This window comes from Notolabrus celidotus, chromosome 16, assembly GCF_009762535.1.
Source record: "Notolabrus celidotus isolate fNotCel1 chromosome 16, fNotCel1.pri, whole genome shotgun sequence".
In the NCBI taxonomy this organism is placed as follows: domain Eukaryota; kingdom Metazoa; phylum Chordata; class Actinopteri; order Labriformes; family Labridae; genus Notolabrus; species Notolabrus celidotus.
The window spans coordinates 25,785,638-25,802,055 of NC_048287.1; the positions used below are offsets into that span (position 1 = coordinate 25,785,638).

The window sequence follows — 16,418 nt, forward strand, 5'->3', positions numbered from 1 at the left end:
GGGTTAAGAGCGTGGTCTAGCAGTTATGGAATCGTGTCTTGTGTGTATGTTCAGAGGAACGTAGTGTTAGAAATGTGTTGGAACCGTCCTTATGTGTGTGGTCTCCCACGGTTTGGAAATCAGTTAATTTAGTCATCAGCCGTAGATTGACAGGAGAGAGTGACAGTGTGTTTGTGAAAAACAGATCAGAGGTATACTAATTACCAGAGCCGTCATAAAGCTTTGAGGATCTCCAGAGAGGCTACGTATGGTTCTTTTTTAACTGAGACAGATGGTTGTATGACTAATAAACTACAGGTTGTCTTCATTATTATGATATTGGAAAAAACTGGTAGCAGTGATGCTTCTTTTAGGCATGTTTACATTTTAATTTGATGTAAAAACAAAAAACCTTGGTCTATTGAACGTGTATTCTGTCAAATAAAAGTGTTTCTTTTAAAAATCAAAACAAGATTCTGTCTTCGAAAAGTGCTTTTCTACAAATTCATCTAGGCAAGAGTGGGTCATCTCACATTCGCTCCACTACAGTACATTTTATGAACCATATATCTGAGCTTTAGGTGTGTCTGAATGCAGGACTTTCACACGTGACGGAGTACTGTTTAAATGTTTCATTGCTACGTCAGCTCAGTAAAACACCTGACTGTAAGCCTAATGGCTGATATTCAGTGTCGCATATGAGAGTGCCAGCAATTCATCTGTTTAAAAAATGTCAGGGATTATCACGTCAATGTATAATACCTGTGAATTTAATCAAGTGTGGCACGGTATATCCAGGATCAAAAGATCACGCCATGAATGAAGTCAGCGGATTATTTCTGCTCACTGTATGTAGGGTGAGAGAAACTCTGCCCGCGCTGCACGTGTGCTGCTGGAGGTGCAATGAAGGGAAAGTCATGAGGTGTGACCCAGTTGGAGTAACCCACAGATTTACTGCGAGCAGTCGTGGGACAAGTACTTAGATATTTGAGTTGAGAAAAGGGAGCAATGTAACAGTTTAGAAGTACCCAAGCAAAATACAGACATTTAAAAAACCACTAATATCATCTCTCACTCTTCATCTCCTTCTATCTCTCTTTCCAATCCCAACTCAGTCAAGGCAGACGGCTGATGAACATGTGTCTGGTTCTGCTCGAGGTTTCTGCCTGTTAAAGGAAGTTTGTCCTTGCCGCTGTAACTTGCTAAATGCTGCTGATATTCTGAAGGAATACCCAGAATGGGAAACATCACCAACCAGATGTTGGGTACTCTTACAGCCCAACTCACATGAGGCTGGCTAACGTGAGTCTGGTTCTGCTCGAGGTTTCTGCCTATTAAAGGATGTTTTTCCTTGCTAAATGCTGCAAGGTGCTTTGCTCATGGTGGATCAAACTGAGTCCTGTCTGTAGGATGGGACTGGATCTTATCCTATCTTGATGGTGGATCTTTGTTAATAATATAACCTAGATTACAGTCTAGACCTGCTCTGTTTGTATCTTGGGATAAAGTTTGTTGTTATTTGGGGCTATATAAATAAAGATTGATTGATTAAAACCTTACTTAGTCAGAATATACATATGCTTAAGCATCAAAACAATAAAACTAAAAAGCTTATTGTGAAGTAATTTTGCTCATATTTATCAAACCACTGTATCATAACACTTTATGCATGTGTCCATCACTTTAATATTGCAGCTGTAAGGTGGCTGTACCGCTGAGAGGCTTAACCTACAATAATGAAGCTCATTTAGTTATGAGATTACTTTAATTTTATATTGATCATTTAAGTCTGTGAAGTTACCAGGGGGTGAGTTACTGAGTAGAAACACAGGAGTAAAAACTTCAACCTGTCTCTCTGAAATGCATCAGAGTAGAAGAATTAAACAGCTGAAAATGGGAAAAGTTACCTCATCGTCGTACCGAAGTACAGTCGTGGAGTGTATGTGGAGCAGCGTAGAGAGAGAGAGACAGACTTTCAGACAGAGGAAGTTAGGCGTGTCACAGATTTTAGAGAGGGAACGGGACACAAACGTGGACTAAGCCTCTTACAGCCCCCGCTACACGCAGGTTAATCCTGCAGGGACGACAACGTGCAACACAGACGAGGCCACATTCTGGTACAACCTACAGAAACGGGGACACTGCAGAGGTCATCACTCCGAGGTTCAGTCATTTAGTGTATTAAAAACGTGATGACGGATACATTACGTGATTTCAGTTGCAGTTTTTACTCAGAGTGAGCTTATGGAAAAAGTTTGATTTAATATTAGGAAAATGCACATAGAGCTTTATGATCTGATGGATGTGAAACATGCAGTTTTGAGGCCTTCACTTTACTGAGATCTTCATTGTCAGTTCATCTTTTGGCTTTGTCAGAGTGCAAGTTTCATCTTTGTGTTGCTCATTTTGTGAAAACAGCATCCAAACTTTAAATATTACCGACTTATCATTAGAAAGTTTGTTAACTTATTTATTTACCTTACTTATTTATCTAATTTATCACTAAATGTGCTGATCTTCATTTCTTTTAACACTTATAATATTTACCTGACCTCCTCAGTTTTGCCTAACACCTATTGACCTGACTCCAGGCTAAGGTAACCATCTCTTGCATTTAAACTATGGGCAAATGTTAAAACTTCAACTTCCTTTGAAGAGAAATAGAGTTTGTCCGTCAAATTACTGATGTTAAAACCTCCAGTATCTATTCTGTGGTATCTCAGTAAGAAGCACAAATACAACCACAGCAAAATCCATGTGCTTTGTCTTTGCAGTTAGGAACAAAACATCCCCAAATTCACTCAAATTTGACCCAAATTCATAAAGTTAATCAACATAAGCAGCAGACTGTACTTTTAAAGTGTTATTTTCAGCCTCTGCTTGCTGTGAGTAACAACTCCAAGCGAGTATAGCTGCACAGAATAAAGCCTCAGAGTTGTTATGACGTCCTTTCTTACACCTTTCACCAAAGAAACAGTTTCTAATGCAGCTGTTCATCTCCTGCACTTATCACAGAAAGTCCTCCTCCTCCTGCTGTGAGTCATGTAAATGGTTAATGGTTAATGGACTCTACTTATATATCAATTTTGCAGTGTTCCCACTGCTCTCCACGCTTTACATTACATGCCATTAACCACATTAGCACACATTGATTCGCTGATGACGCACACTCATCAGGTTCTAATCTTATCCTCATACAGACACACACTTACACTCTGATGCACAGCGTACAGGAGAGATTTGGTGCCCAGTTTGAGATGTGGACTGTGGGGGATCAAACTTCCCATCTTTAGATTAAGGGCCTGTGTCCACTTTTCAACTGTCATGCTCCCAATGTCGCTCCTCCATTACGACCAATCAAAATCAAGAAGAGGGGGGAGACTTTGGATAAAGGTGGAAGAGAAACAAATCCAGCAGCAGTCTCTGAAAACCTAGTAGTTTTTTTAGCTCAGTTTACAATGATTCAGATTGAACTGCCTAAAGCATGGAGAGATTTCAAAACGATCTCAAATCGGGTCTTGTTGAATCTGAAAGCGTTTTAAAGATCATCATCTACATGCATCTCTTGTACCAGTCAGGAATATTCTCCCAGCCTTTTCCTCACATGGTTATCTCATGCATCTAGATTCATCTTTTCAAGGGTTTAGTTAGCTGTTCTAGATCAAATACAAACACAAATCCATTGTTTTTTTATGTTTTCTTTGAAAAATCTCCTTGAATAAAAGTTACTACGAAGCAAACAGAGACTTCACAGTCACTACAGAAGGAAGCGTAAATGCTTTCAGACAACTTTAGTAACCTAGCATCAGGAAGTGCAGATAAGATGTGCTCTTGGTTTGAAATTTTGGATGCTTTCAAGACTAAAAAATGCTGCTAGTGGACACAGGCCCTTATGGGCCTTGTTAACTATACTGTGCATTTTGTGAACAGGATTTTAAATAACTTCTTCCACCTACAAACTGCACAGTTCTTACCAAGAATAATTGTTTTCATTTTTATTTATTTATTTATTTATTATTATTAACACCTGGTCATTGACTGTCAGGCGCAGGGCTGGAAGGCAAGATGCATACCCAGCAGGGGATTTGTGGGGTGTTCACTCCACAAAGCCCTAAGTGCACTGGACATTACAGGAACACCAAGGAGCAGAGCCATCAAGAACACTACCAAAGCCGCTGAGAAAGCCTCGAGATGGCTCTGGATCCGGAGAGCAGAACCATGGGGAGAGGTGAATGCCACCTGAACGCAGGCCACGGTCTAATCAACCACGGCTGGGTTGCCTGGGCAATGGTGTCTGATGTTGAGAGACCCGAAACACCCAATGACCTCAGGTTACATCACTGATGATGTGTTCAAGTGCACCAGAAGATGTATTCAAGAACTCTATTTATCATTTTTCACAAATGTGTCATGTGAAAAATGGTTATTCTCATGGGTCACTGAGTTTTCTTCTTTTGTGTGACATGGTTTTAAAGCTAGTTAAACATTATCCGGAGAAAACTGTTAAACCCAGCCCAGTTTTGAACAACTATGTCAGAGTATTCCATCGGTCTTAAAGCTGCGTAACATTTGAGAGGTCAGTGCTGACAGTCAGATGGATGCCGGTTGATCTGGTGACACACTAAGAGGAAAAGGCAGTGCTGCTTCTATAGCTCTTTATTCTCAGCTTCTGACCTGGATAAGAGTCATTCCCCTCAGTGTGAGCAGCAAAGCTTAATGGCATCAGCTATCTTTAGCCGCTGCGCTGCTGCATAATGATGGTTTTTAACCCTCTGGCATCTTTCTGCTCTCTCTCTCTCTCTCTCTGTCTCTCATTCTGTCTCTCTCATTATGTCTCTCTAAAACTGCTGCTGTACATCAAGCTGTGCTTACTCACTCTCTGTTAGACAGGTGTTGTCCCTCCTCATTCATCAAAACCTTCAATCAAGTCATTGAAAAAACACTAGAGAGCCAAACTGCAAATCAGCACTTGATTATATTTTCACTGTAAAACATCAAAGTGAAACTAAAATGTCTCCAGTTCTATAAATATGATAGATATGAATATACAAGACATGACATTTGAATTCACATATAGTTAAGTATTATTCTCACAGCTGTGTTGCTTCTCTGAGATGACTTTTGGGAGACAAAAGCTAGAGAGTACTTTAAATCATGTACCCTTAAGACCCATACCTAACATATCTACATTAACATACTTTACACCTGATCTGTGTTGGATTTCCATCACAGACAGCACTTGTAAAAGCAGGCAAGGACAGGATGAGGAAATCTCTAGAACGGCTTTGAACATTAACTCCTGTTATTACCTGGCTGTGTCAAATACTTGATTCTGATTGGTCGAAACCCTATAACAATACTGATTAATCCTCAACAGCAAATGTGATGCTTGGGACATCCTGATCTAAGAAAAGACGACATCGACCTGTCCTTCCACCCACCGTTATGGCGAATGTAAGATCTATCTACGATAAGGTGGACGAGCTAACCCAGCACCAGAGGGAATACTGGCAGACTAGCATCATGCTAACAGAGCTAACACCAGACACGAACGCCACATTGGAAGGATTTCACCTGCTGTGGGCGGTCAGGATACAGGAGAGTAAGACTGAACACACTGGGGAAGAAGGCCAGCTCAGTCCTGGACCCTGTGGAGGTGGTGGCTGACAGGAGAATTATGGCCAAGCTGTCGTCTTTGATGGACATTTTTTTATATATATATATTCTTGATGAAATTCTTGTACTGTACACCTTTTTGTTTGCTGCTGTAACTCCATGAATTTCCCCGTTGTGGGACGAATAAAAGGAGTATCTATCTTATCTTATCTTATCACACAAGTTATATCAAATTAATCTGTGAAAAGGAGTCCAGCAAATTTCCTCTCTGCCTGTTGACATTGTGGCAAAAATGTATGTTTCTGTTAACATTCAGCATCGGTAAAAAACATGGAGGGTTTCTTAAAAAGTTGGAGCACTTGAAACTTTAGATTCAGGATTTAAGGCTGACCAGTCACCAGTGATGTTAAGAAGAAAAGAGCGAGGGAGGTGAAACACGGTATGTGCTTTGGTAGTGTCGAAGGACAAGAAAATACCAACAGATTTAGAAAGTGCAAATGCCAACAAAAAACATTGAGTTTTGACTTTACCGTGAATAATAATGTGATGTTGAACATAAACTGGACCTGTTAGCAAGCTGCTGAGAAAATGTTATCGCCATGGAAGTGCTACCAATCTGAGGGACTATTTTCTTAGCTGGATAAATACATCAACAAAAAATCAATCCTTAATGTCAACATGTTTGTATCTTGAGTGGAAAGCTGGGCAATACGCAGACTAGTGTATCGTGAGCGTGTGGTTATACAAATTCCCTTCAGGTTTGCTCACTTTACACCATCCCTTACTGGGACGTAATGTGTCTGTTGACCAATCAATGGTCGGAAGAGTTCAGCACAAGCTGTAAGAGACCTCGCAATCAGTGCTCCAGGTAGACCTCCAACAGACCTCCATTACTACTGCTGATGTGCCATGCAGTGCTCTGCAAATAGTCCATTAACAAAATGACTCCACAACTCCAGCTCCTGAAAAACTCAGCCATCAACTCCCCGCTAACAGCCAGTCCCTTCCTAACATCCTGCGTCATTCAGAAACACATCACACTATTCCAGATGAACTTGGAGCATCAGATTAAACCGAGCTGTCACCATTTGTCTGCACATCAACTTTAACACCTGACAAACACACTGACTGACCTGACACCCTCACAGATCCTGACAAAGCAGGTCATGAGCTCCCTGAGTCAAAAGTAGACGCTGTTCTCTCCCTGTGAGTCCTCTTATTGCTCTTGTACTCTTTTTTTATTGATGGATGGCAGTGACCTGGGTCAAAAATGATGGAGTTCTGTGCGTGTTTGTGCGTGGGTGTGTGTAAATAAATGACAGCTGGGGCAGAGTACCAGGTCTGACCCACATTCCTGGTAGTTATTAGGAAGTAGAGCTGCTGTTTGGTGCTGCACCGTGTGTCTGTGCCCTTTTTTTTTTTTTATGAGAATGAGGTTCATTACGTAACAGTTTATCTAAGGGTCAAGACTTTGTTTTAGGGTTAAAGGAATGCTCCACTAGTAAAAGTATGTGATGATTTCTGGAGGTTCTTTGTATAATTTCTTTCCTCTGTTTCCTTCTCTGTTTTTCATCAAACTAACCCTCCTGTCCAAACCCAATTCTCACCATTCCCATTCCCTGATCCTACTCACTCACCTCTTCTCTTGTTCAAGTTCAAGGTTTCTTGTTCCCACCTTCCTATCAGACCTGCAGTACATATACTGGCCCCATTGTTGAGCATTATATCCTACCAGTCTGACCCACTTTTGGATATTTATTGTTTTGATTCGTCTGCCTGACCACAGGGCAGCTTGAACTTGTTGGTAATCCAGGTGTCCCACGCAGCCCTTATATGTTGTCAATAAAAAAGCTTTTACTGGAGGCGTGTAACACTTTCAACCTTGGAGCAACTAGAGTTCCTGTTGCACGCCTCTGTTTTACTGCTGCAGGATAACGAATAATAGAACAGTCACAGATCAACACGAGAAAACAACACACGTGCAACCCTAATCCTTACACTAAGACAAGTTACTTTCTACAAAGTCATAGTTATTGGAGGTCCAAGTGCAAGCTTCATCTACTAAGCTGCTGAACTTATGGAAAGTAGTAACAGGGACTACTTGGCCACCTGAAACTTTACTTACTGGGATCATATTAAGTGCCAGGTTCACATGGTCGACTGGCACGTTTCAGTTCTTGAATTCCTTGAAAATTCCTGGAAAAGTTCTGGGTTGTGTTTGAAAGTTAATGAAGCAGAAACATCCTGTTAGAGTCTGAAAGATGTGGTTGTTTGCAGGCTGAAAAAATGAGCATGACCACACAAATCCAGCACTGAGGCCTTGTTTACACAAGAATGGACACATTAAAAACAGAAACGCCTGCATTTACACTACCAGTCAAAAGTTTGGACACACTTTCTCATTCAATGGTTTTTAATATTTTAATTATTTTTGACATTGTAGATTAATACTGAAGACATCAAAACTATGAAATAATATGGTTTTGCCATAATATGGATTACAACAGTAGTCAAACAGGGCTATCCATTGTGTACTAACCCTACCTCTGAACAACACAACTGATGGTCTCAAACACATTAAGAAGGCAAGTAACTCTACAAATTCCAGGAGACTACTTCATGAAGCAGACTGAGAGAATACCAAGAGTGTGCAAAGTTGTCATGAAGGAAAAAGGGGGCTACTTTACAGAATCTAAAATATAAAACATATTCTGGTTTGTTTAACACTTTTTTGTTAATGAAATACTTCCATATATGTTTTTTCATAGTTTTGATGCCTTCAGTATTAATCTACAGTGTTTCAAATAATTAAAATAAATAAAAAACGTTGACTGGTAGTGTACATGACAATGCAAAAATGACTGAAAACGTTGAGGTATGCATGCCAGACCAGTAGATGGCAGTATAGCTTTGACATGAAACACCACAAAGAACACCACACACCTGTACATTAAGCTTCAATGGAGCAGGGAGTACAAAAAAAACACTTGAAAAACTGTTAACTTTGGGGAAGAGTCAGCCGCTCAATCCCAGCTCAGTAGTCCGCCATTGTTGCTAGCACTCCTACTCCTGCATGGCTATTTGATTGGGAACATAATACAGAGGCGTGGCGTCTGAGTATCACTCGTTTGTACTGAAACATAAGAGGTTGTGTTTTCAAAATATTCCACTCTGAGACCTGTTTTCAAATGTTTGGGTTTTGTATTGAAAATGTTTCTGTGTAAACAAGGTCATCTCAGCCTCTGTTTTTTCCTGATATCTGTTTCTTGCTTATCAATAAAAATAGATATCTGCAGAATCTGGTGGAGCATCGGTCCTGTTCCCATTTTTAGACCAATTCATGGTTTGACTTGCTATTAATAAGTATGTTTGAATGGGCTTTGGTTGCCGGCAGGAAAACTGTCCAAGTGTAAAGCAACAAAGATAGAAAGCACTGACCGTAAATGCAACCTATACAGCCCACTGGCTATCATCTAAACACAACCAAGCATAACTTAATCTCTATGCGTAGATATCTGCACATAAATGTAGGTAACAATCTGCTCACAGATGTTGGTTCTTAACTACAAACCAATTCTTCCAGATATATGCGTCTCTCTGAGTCTTTACTGTGAACAGACGCTCACGATGACAGATGGGCCAAAGATTTGTTTCATTAAGTCCTAAGAAACAATTACATCTACTACTATCCGTCTCACCACTATCATCTCTCTTTCTAAATACTCCCACCATCCCTCTTTCCAACCCCAGCTCAGTAATGGCAGATGTCTGTCTAACATGAGTCTGGTCCTGCTCGAGGTTTCTGCCTGTTTGGGAAGTTTGTCCTTGCCGCCGTAACTTGCTAAATGCTGCAAAGTGCTCTGCTCATGGTGGATTAAGATGAGATCAGACTGAGTCCTGTCTGTAAGATGGGACTGGATCTTATCCTGTCTTGATGTTGGGTCTTTTGTTAATAATAAAACATAGAGTACGGTCTAGTCCTACTCTGTTTGTAAAGTGTCTTGAGATAACATTTGTTATGATTTGGGTCTATATAAATAAAGATTGATTGATTGATTGATCTCAATTATGTATTTTCACCAGAGATAAACATGAGGGGGGGCTAAACCAGTCTTAGGTTTAACAAATTGTGGCTTCATGCAAATTATCCACACAACAAATGTATTCAAAACATCATAAGAACACACCAAAGTGCATTATCAGTGTCTACATATTCTGCCATTGCAACAAATATAGTCGATGACACGATTACAGAATGACTCACTGGCTTTTATCAAGCCATCAGCTTTTACATTTAATCTCAACATTAATCTTTTAAACTCAAAACATGCCCTTAAAAAACCTCCATTCGAGCCATATTCTGCATTGGCTTTACACATACCTGGTGTTAATCTGTTAATGTAAGATGGATGATTTTGTTTTTACGTGTTATGAGGTTACCATAGTGACATGGTAAGAGTTTGCTCCCCTGTTTGGTGGTAGTAGAGGAGGAAGATGAAGAGATGAGAAGGAGAGAAAAAGATGAAGTGGTTTCAGGGAAAGCTTTTAAGGCGAGGGACGGAAAATGTGGAATGAGAGAAAAGTCGCACAGCACTGCTCTGACTCTGGGCTGTTAGGCTGAATGTCACAGCTGATGTTTAAAAGACTCACGCTCTTCAAACGTTCGTGCACTTCCAACGTGATCCCATGACAGGCGAGGTGTGTTACACAAATGTAACAGGCAGCCTTTTTTTTTGCAGTGTTGAGGGTGAAATGCTTCCAGACTTTTGAATTTCTAGGATACAGTGATGTTGCATCAGCTGCCAACATTTAACTATGTTTTATTTACCTGACACAACCAGACTGTATAATAAATGGACGTAGTATCCGTGACATCACCCCTCTGTTACTGAAGCGCCTTTCATCAGCCATATTAGAAGATCTGAACTCAACCTAACTTCCTCCGAGCTAGTGTGAGGTAAAGAGGCGAGCTTTTAGCCTTTTTGCTAACAGCTACAGGGTGCCTGCCTGTCAACCAAGTCAGCCATGTCAGTAAATCGTACGGTGTGTGCCCAAAGAGAAACAAGCTATTTAGACCTAAACCGTTTTTTGAACCAGGCTGATGTTTATTATTGCTGCACAGATCGTCTTTTTTTAATGGGTGTGTATGTGGTTTCCAGTGTTTCTGCAGCCAGCCTCTAGTGGACACTAGATGAACTGCACTTTTTGCACTTCTGCATGGGCTTCATATTTTGAGAACGGAGGTTGCCGCTTGGTCACAACCCGGTCTGTGTCTGTTCCTACTGTTTTAGATGTGCATCTCTCAGCAGAGATAATTGGGATGGAAATGATGTCATGGCTGCTAACAACATGAAAAACATGCGAAACAGACTGATTATTGACGATGAACTTAATCCGTGAATAATTTTGTATTTGATTTTTGTCAACAATGTCGACTAATCCTGGCAACCTTAACCTTGAGAGTTTCGGAATCATGCTTTGGGATGTAACTTTTTGTTAGCATGGGGAATTAATGTTGAAAAAAACAACAATTATAAACCCAGGGCTTGCTCTTAGGGTTGAAAATATTCTGCTGTAACGTATGAGTATGAGACATTTCTGGTCTTTATCTGGATGTCTGTGTGGCTCTGCAGCTTTAAGGTTCAGGTTGGAGTGTGGTGGTGCGTCTGTGCATGAATGCGTTCTCCCATGTGAGTACTTACCGCGTCCAAAGGAAGCCTCTTCAAAACCTTGTTCTGTTTCTTTGGCTCTAATTTGTAGACGTACTTGTCTGTGACGAGCAGGCCTCGGTCTGTGCTTTTGTTGAATCTATTCACCTGAGAGAGCAGAGAAGAGGAAGGGAGTGAGAGAGAGAGACAGAGAAAAAGAGAGAGGATGAAGCGCTTACATTTTCTATTTTCTGTAAAGAGCCTTTTAGTTGCGTCTCGGATCTTTTTCTTTTTTATTATTTTGGATTCAAAACAGGTTTTCCTGGTGGAGCAGCAAACAAGAAATACGCTAAACAAAACAGAGAAGATAACTTCAGAGGAGACGATAAAAGCTCTGGTGGGTTTGTAAGCGTTAGAGGTGGTTTCATTTCATTTTATCAAAGCCCACATATCTTCAGATATACTTTGGCTTAAACTGCACCCAGAGTTTAGTGGAATCCCTCTCTCTGAAAACCCTGATAAGGAAATATGGCCACTTTTATCCACAGGGAGATGATAAGAGCAAGTTCAGCATGAGGTAAAATAACAATTCAGCTTAGTCCTTACAGTTGATTCAAAACAGGGAGACTTCTTTTCAGAAGCAAATCTAAAAGGTTAAGAAAATTGCAGGAGTTCATTCCTTTCATGATTAATCCTCTGATATTTTGCTCTTTATATTTCTGTCTGAGAGGGCTGTGTTCACCCCGGGAACATGCAAACATGAAAGAGAAGCTGATACAAAAGACAGAAAAGTGTGTGGGGGCGGAACAGAGAACACAGCAAGAGAGAAAAACATCCCAGAGCTAAAAAGAAGCAGCAAAAGAGAGAAAGTCCTTGTCCAAAACAGAGGTTTCTGATCAGAGCGTTCTTTTCCAACACACTGTACCGTACTGTACCTTTCTACAGAAGCCAGAGAAGAGGACTTGAGAGAACTCGTCTTTGTTCCTCAGCTCCTTGGAAACACGGGTGAAGCCGGAGCTGGTCTCAGGGCAGTCTCGCACCTGCAGAAAAAGACAGAATCGCGTTATAGCTGGAAGCCAGCTGATGCCACCTCGCAGACATATTTCAGGGCGTACAGGAGTGACTCTCATCATTAGTCGTGAAACTCTAGGTGACCTCTTGCAGCCTCTTTCAAGCCTTTTTATTGCTTTAATTCTATAAGCAGCAGATCAAAGCTCAGAGCCTCAGGGTGCAGTTAACAGACACCGTGTTTGACATGCTGAGAAGGAGGAGGGGGGCTGATACTGGAGCTAAACTGCCTGATTAGAAATACAGGGGGGGGGGCTTCAGAGGAAATCTAAAAACCTTGTTATAGTCTATTTCACTTTTATGCGACCACCAGTAAGGACTTTGGATTTAATAGATGTGAATGCAATAAAATTTGACTCAAAAAAAAATGTTTTACAGAATATATTTCAATATACAAAAGCATGAGGCCTTAAAGTCACCTTTCCTGAGTTTGGTCTGTTTTTAATGGTTGTAGCAACATCCTGTTTCATCAACACAGAAACCTTAAAGCTACAGTATTCAATGATTATTTATCTAAGGCTTCATCCAGGCTTTAAATGTTGATTCCTTTTGTAACACTGACACACATTATACACACTACATTGCCATGTTAGAGCCCACTGATGGAGACTTTTAAAAAGGCTGCTGACCCTGTTTTAGATTGGAAAATAACATGTGTAACAGTTTTTTACACTTGGACTGTATAAAAAGATGGACGACGTGACAGCAACCCAAAAGTGAAGACAAAACAAAAGGAGCTCCTCACACACACACATCGCCTCTTCCATGTTAAAACTGTACTGACCTGAGGGATCCTTGACATTTCTTTGGTGAATTAAATGTGTGTTTTGTTCTGGATCCAAAATTACGCCACCAGAGCAAGATGGCGGCGCCGATTTTTAAGATGTGTTTTGCTTCCCTTTTGAACAACAGATGTAAGAGGAGATGTGTCGTCCATCTTTAGATGGTCAACAGTTGTGAATAGAAACCTTTTCAATTGATGATACGAACCGTTTCTTGGGCCTAACAGTCACAATGTGTATTTCCATGATTTGTGAAGTGTCTACCAGGTAATCCTCATTCAGAAAACAGACACTAGCCTTGTGTATTAGTAGTAAATTTAATGCTGATAGCCAATGAAGTCAATTAGTACGTTTTAATGATGGTAAATCAAAGATTTCTTGCATTAGTCCGACTTAAACTAGACTTTCGAAGACATGCAAACATTTTATTTCGACTGAAATAAGCACATGGTTGAATTTCTTAAAGTCGGACTAACACACGTAGATGCAGTTATGCATCATTCTTCTCTTGCATGAATGCATAAACCTCAATCTGACTCATAGCGTTTTGCACATGCTCCATAGTTTGCACGCTGGGCTTTGACCCAGAAGTGGAACAAGCTATCGTATCGTACATATGAAAGGTAGGCTGAAAAGTTTTGTATGTTTTTACCATTTGAGATACAAGCAGTTGGCCTCTTGCTAACTTGTTGATATTTGTCTTGATAAGTGGCGTAACAGGTCAAACAAGAGAAGGTCCAATAGTACAGATCTGAAATGGGCATATCGCCACCTAAAGTGGCAGAGGTAGACATATTTCAGTCAATGAATCAGTTCTCGTCTGATGCTTTGGGTCCGGGACAGTGGTCTAATTAAATTGCCTAATCAAGCTTTAACCGTAGCTCAACTTAACTGTGCATGAATGCTAACAAACGATGCATAGTTTCACCATTTACAGTAACTCTAGCAGATCCCTGAAGCCAAAGTCCAACATGTTGTACTAATTCTTCTAAGTAAAGAGTACAGAGTCAGCTTTAGTGGGACTTTGCTTAGATGTGCTGACAGAGCGTGTTGAAGAGAATCCTTGGCCAGGCTGAGTTACTTCTTGTTTTGCTCCTCAGCAAACGTGAAGACAATAAAGAAATGTGATTATACTAGTGTTTAAACTTCTGAAATCTTACTGAAAGTTAACAGATTTGTCAATTTCCTAGAATGAAGGAGCCATAAAAGTTGATTTAATGTTTTATAGATGATCATGTTCTCATGATATGACAGATACAAACTGACATTTAAGGTTGTAGAAAGTCAGCTGCACATGATAGCAGCTCACAAGAGGCATTAAAGCTTTGATTAATTATGAAGCTGAATGTTGAATACTGGTAAGAGAGAGAATTTCACTCTCTTGGATTTGTGTGTATAAGAGAGAAAATTCTAATTTGTTTTTCTTTCCATCTTTCTCTCTTGAACTACTTAATGTGGTGAGCTCAGACGCCAACAACATCCCTGCTTTATTTGCAGAGTATGAAATATTGAATAAACTTGTTGACTCTTTTAATCTTGTATTCTGAGAAAATATGACTCATACTGATTGGTCTCACTGTTCCTTCTTCTCCTTCCTTTCCTCCTTTCTGTGCTAAGACACGTCAGACACGTACAAGCCACAATCCAGGCTCATTAGATGCTCTTAACTACAAGTCTCTTTGTGACTTTAGCAACAATCACGTGAACCCGGAGCCCTGAAGGAGAGCAGCGAGTCACGGGCCGTCTGACAGGCTAACAAGGGGAGTGACTCAGGACTCTGTGGTGGTCATGCTCACACTCCCCCGAAGGCGTCTTTCAAACCTCTGGCTACAAAACACCCTTTAGATTAGCCGCTAAATGAGCCGACAGTGGGATTCATTAAGGAAGGGTTGTGTTCACGAGCACCATCCTCCTTTAGTCATGCTGTTTACTGTGAGGGCTGGTCACATGCACCACGTACATCCACAACAACAGATGACTTTCTGTGAACACTGCTGGTTATTCAAGTCTTGTGTAGTGTAATAGATTCAAAAGAAAAGCTCTGCTAATAAGGTCAATGGATTTTATAAGTAACCACTGAAGTAACCGCTGCGAGAGGAAAGGGAGTTTCGCTGTGTGGAGTGTTTCACTGAACGAGGTCCTCTTGTGGTGAAGGGCGCCTAAAAATACTTCAAGTTGCAAGAAAACTAGGAGGGGAAAAATAATAAAACACAAAACTTTGTTTCATTCTAAAGTCTATTATAAGGGGCACTGGTGGCCTAGAAGTCTAAGCGCCCCACATACAGAGGTCATAGTCCTCATCGCAGAGGTTGCCGGTTCGACTCCCGACCGCCACCATGCACTGCATGTCTTCCCCCATCTCCACTCCCCACATGTACTGTCTCTCTTCAGCTGTCCTATCATAAAGGCAAAAAGCCCCAAAAATACAACTTTAAAGTCTGTTATAAGAAATACGGTGAAACAACATTTAAAGTCTAAGACTCAAATTAAGTGAGAAAAAAGGCATGTTGAATATACGTGCTATGAAAAAAAACAACATAGTTTCATGACTAACTGCCTTTGGTATTGACTTAAGTTCAGATTCACAGAAAAGCTTCAGTTTCTGGAGATTTTGACCTCATTGTCCATTTTTTCATCAAGCCAAACTCAGGTCTTATCTGATAACTTGTTTTCCTGTTACAAAGAGATCATCACATCTATCTCTGTCTCAGTTGATGTGAAGACCATGTGATACAACCAAGAAAGCAAGCTTTTGATTTGTGTACAGTTGACCTAAGCTGAATTTTCAAGCCTGGCTGTAATCTGCTGCACATATTTCATGTGACACATCGCCACATAGTCTGCAACAATACCTGTAGTGTCACAATTAAATGGAAAAAAAGCTTCATTTGGAAAACTGATAAGATATTTATTTTCATTTCCTCTGGTTTCTTTTGTCAAACATAACTCACAGGTTCTATATCTCACTGTTTTTCTTCTTCTACATAGTTCCTGTTTTTGCAACATGTCCTTACTGACTCTGAATAAATTCAAAGAACAGTTTTTAACTTCGAACTTGGCACCAGTTAACCGCAGGCTGTGTTGCAGACAGTGCAAGTCCAGGACTGAGACTCGAGTCAAACTAAAGTCCTCAACTTAAACTGGAGCACAGCTGGCTTGAACTCAGACTCTAGAGTTGACCGCATTCAATCTCAGAGGAGAGGAGAGGAGAACTCAGACTACAACACGTGACCTCTTCTCCCTCCCTATCTCTGATCTGTACTTCTTATACCTTTATCTGTTTTGCACACCATGTAAAGCATCTTTGAGTATCTAGAAAGGCACT

The 16,418-nt window shown here is 40.5% G+C and overlaps 1 protein-coding gene across 1 annotated transcript in view; it reads right to left on the reverse strand.

Annotated features, from left to right (window-relative positions):
• The window catches only part of myo1g (myosin IG), a 68,493-nt gene that overhangs the window by 20,411 nt on the left and 31,664 nt on the right, over positions 1-16,418 (reverse strand). Inside the window, exons 20-21 of the mRNA XM_034704543.1 lie at positions 12,179-12,283; positions 11,298-11,411 (exon numbers count right to left, since the gene is read on the reverse strand). Of these exons, the coding sequence (XP_034560434.1) occupies positions 11,298-11,411; positions 12,179-12,283 (219 nt within the window). The remainder of the gene's footprint in view (positions 1-11,297; positions 11,412-12,178; positions 12,284-16,418) is intronic.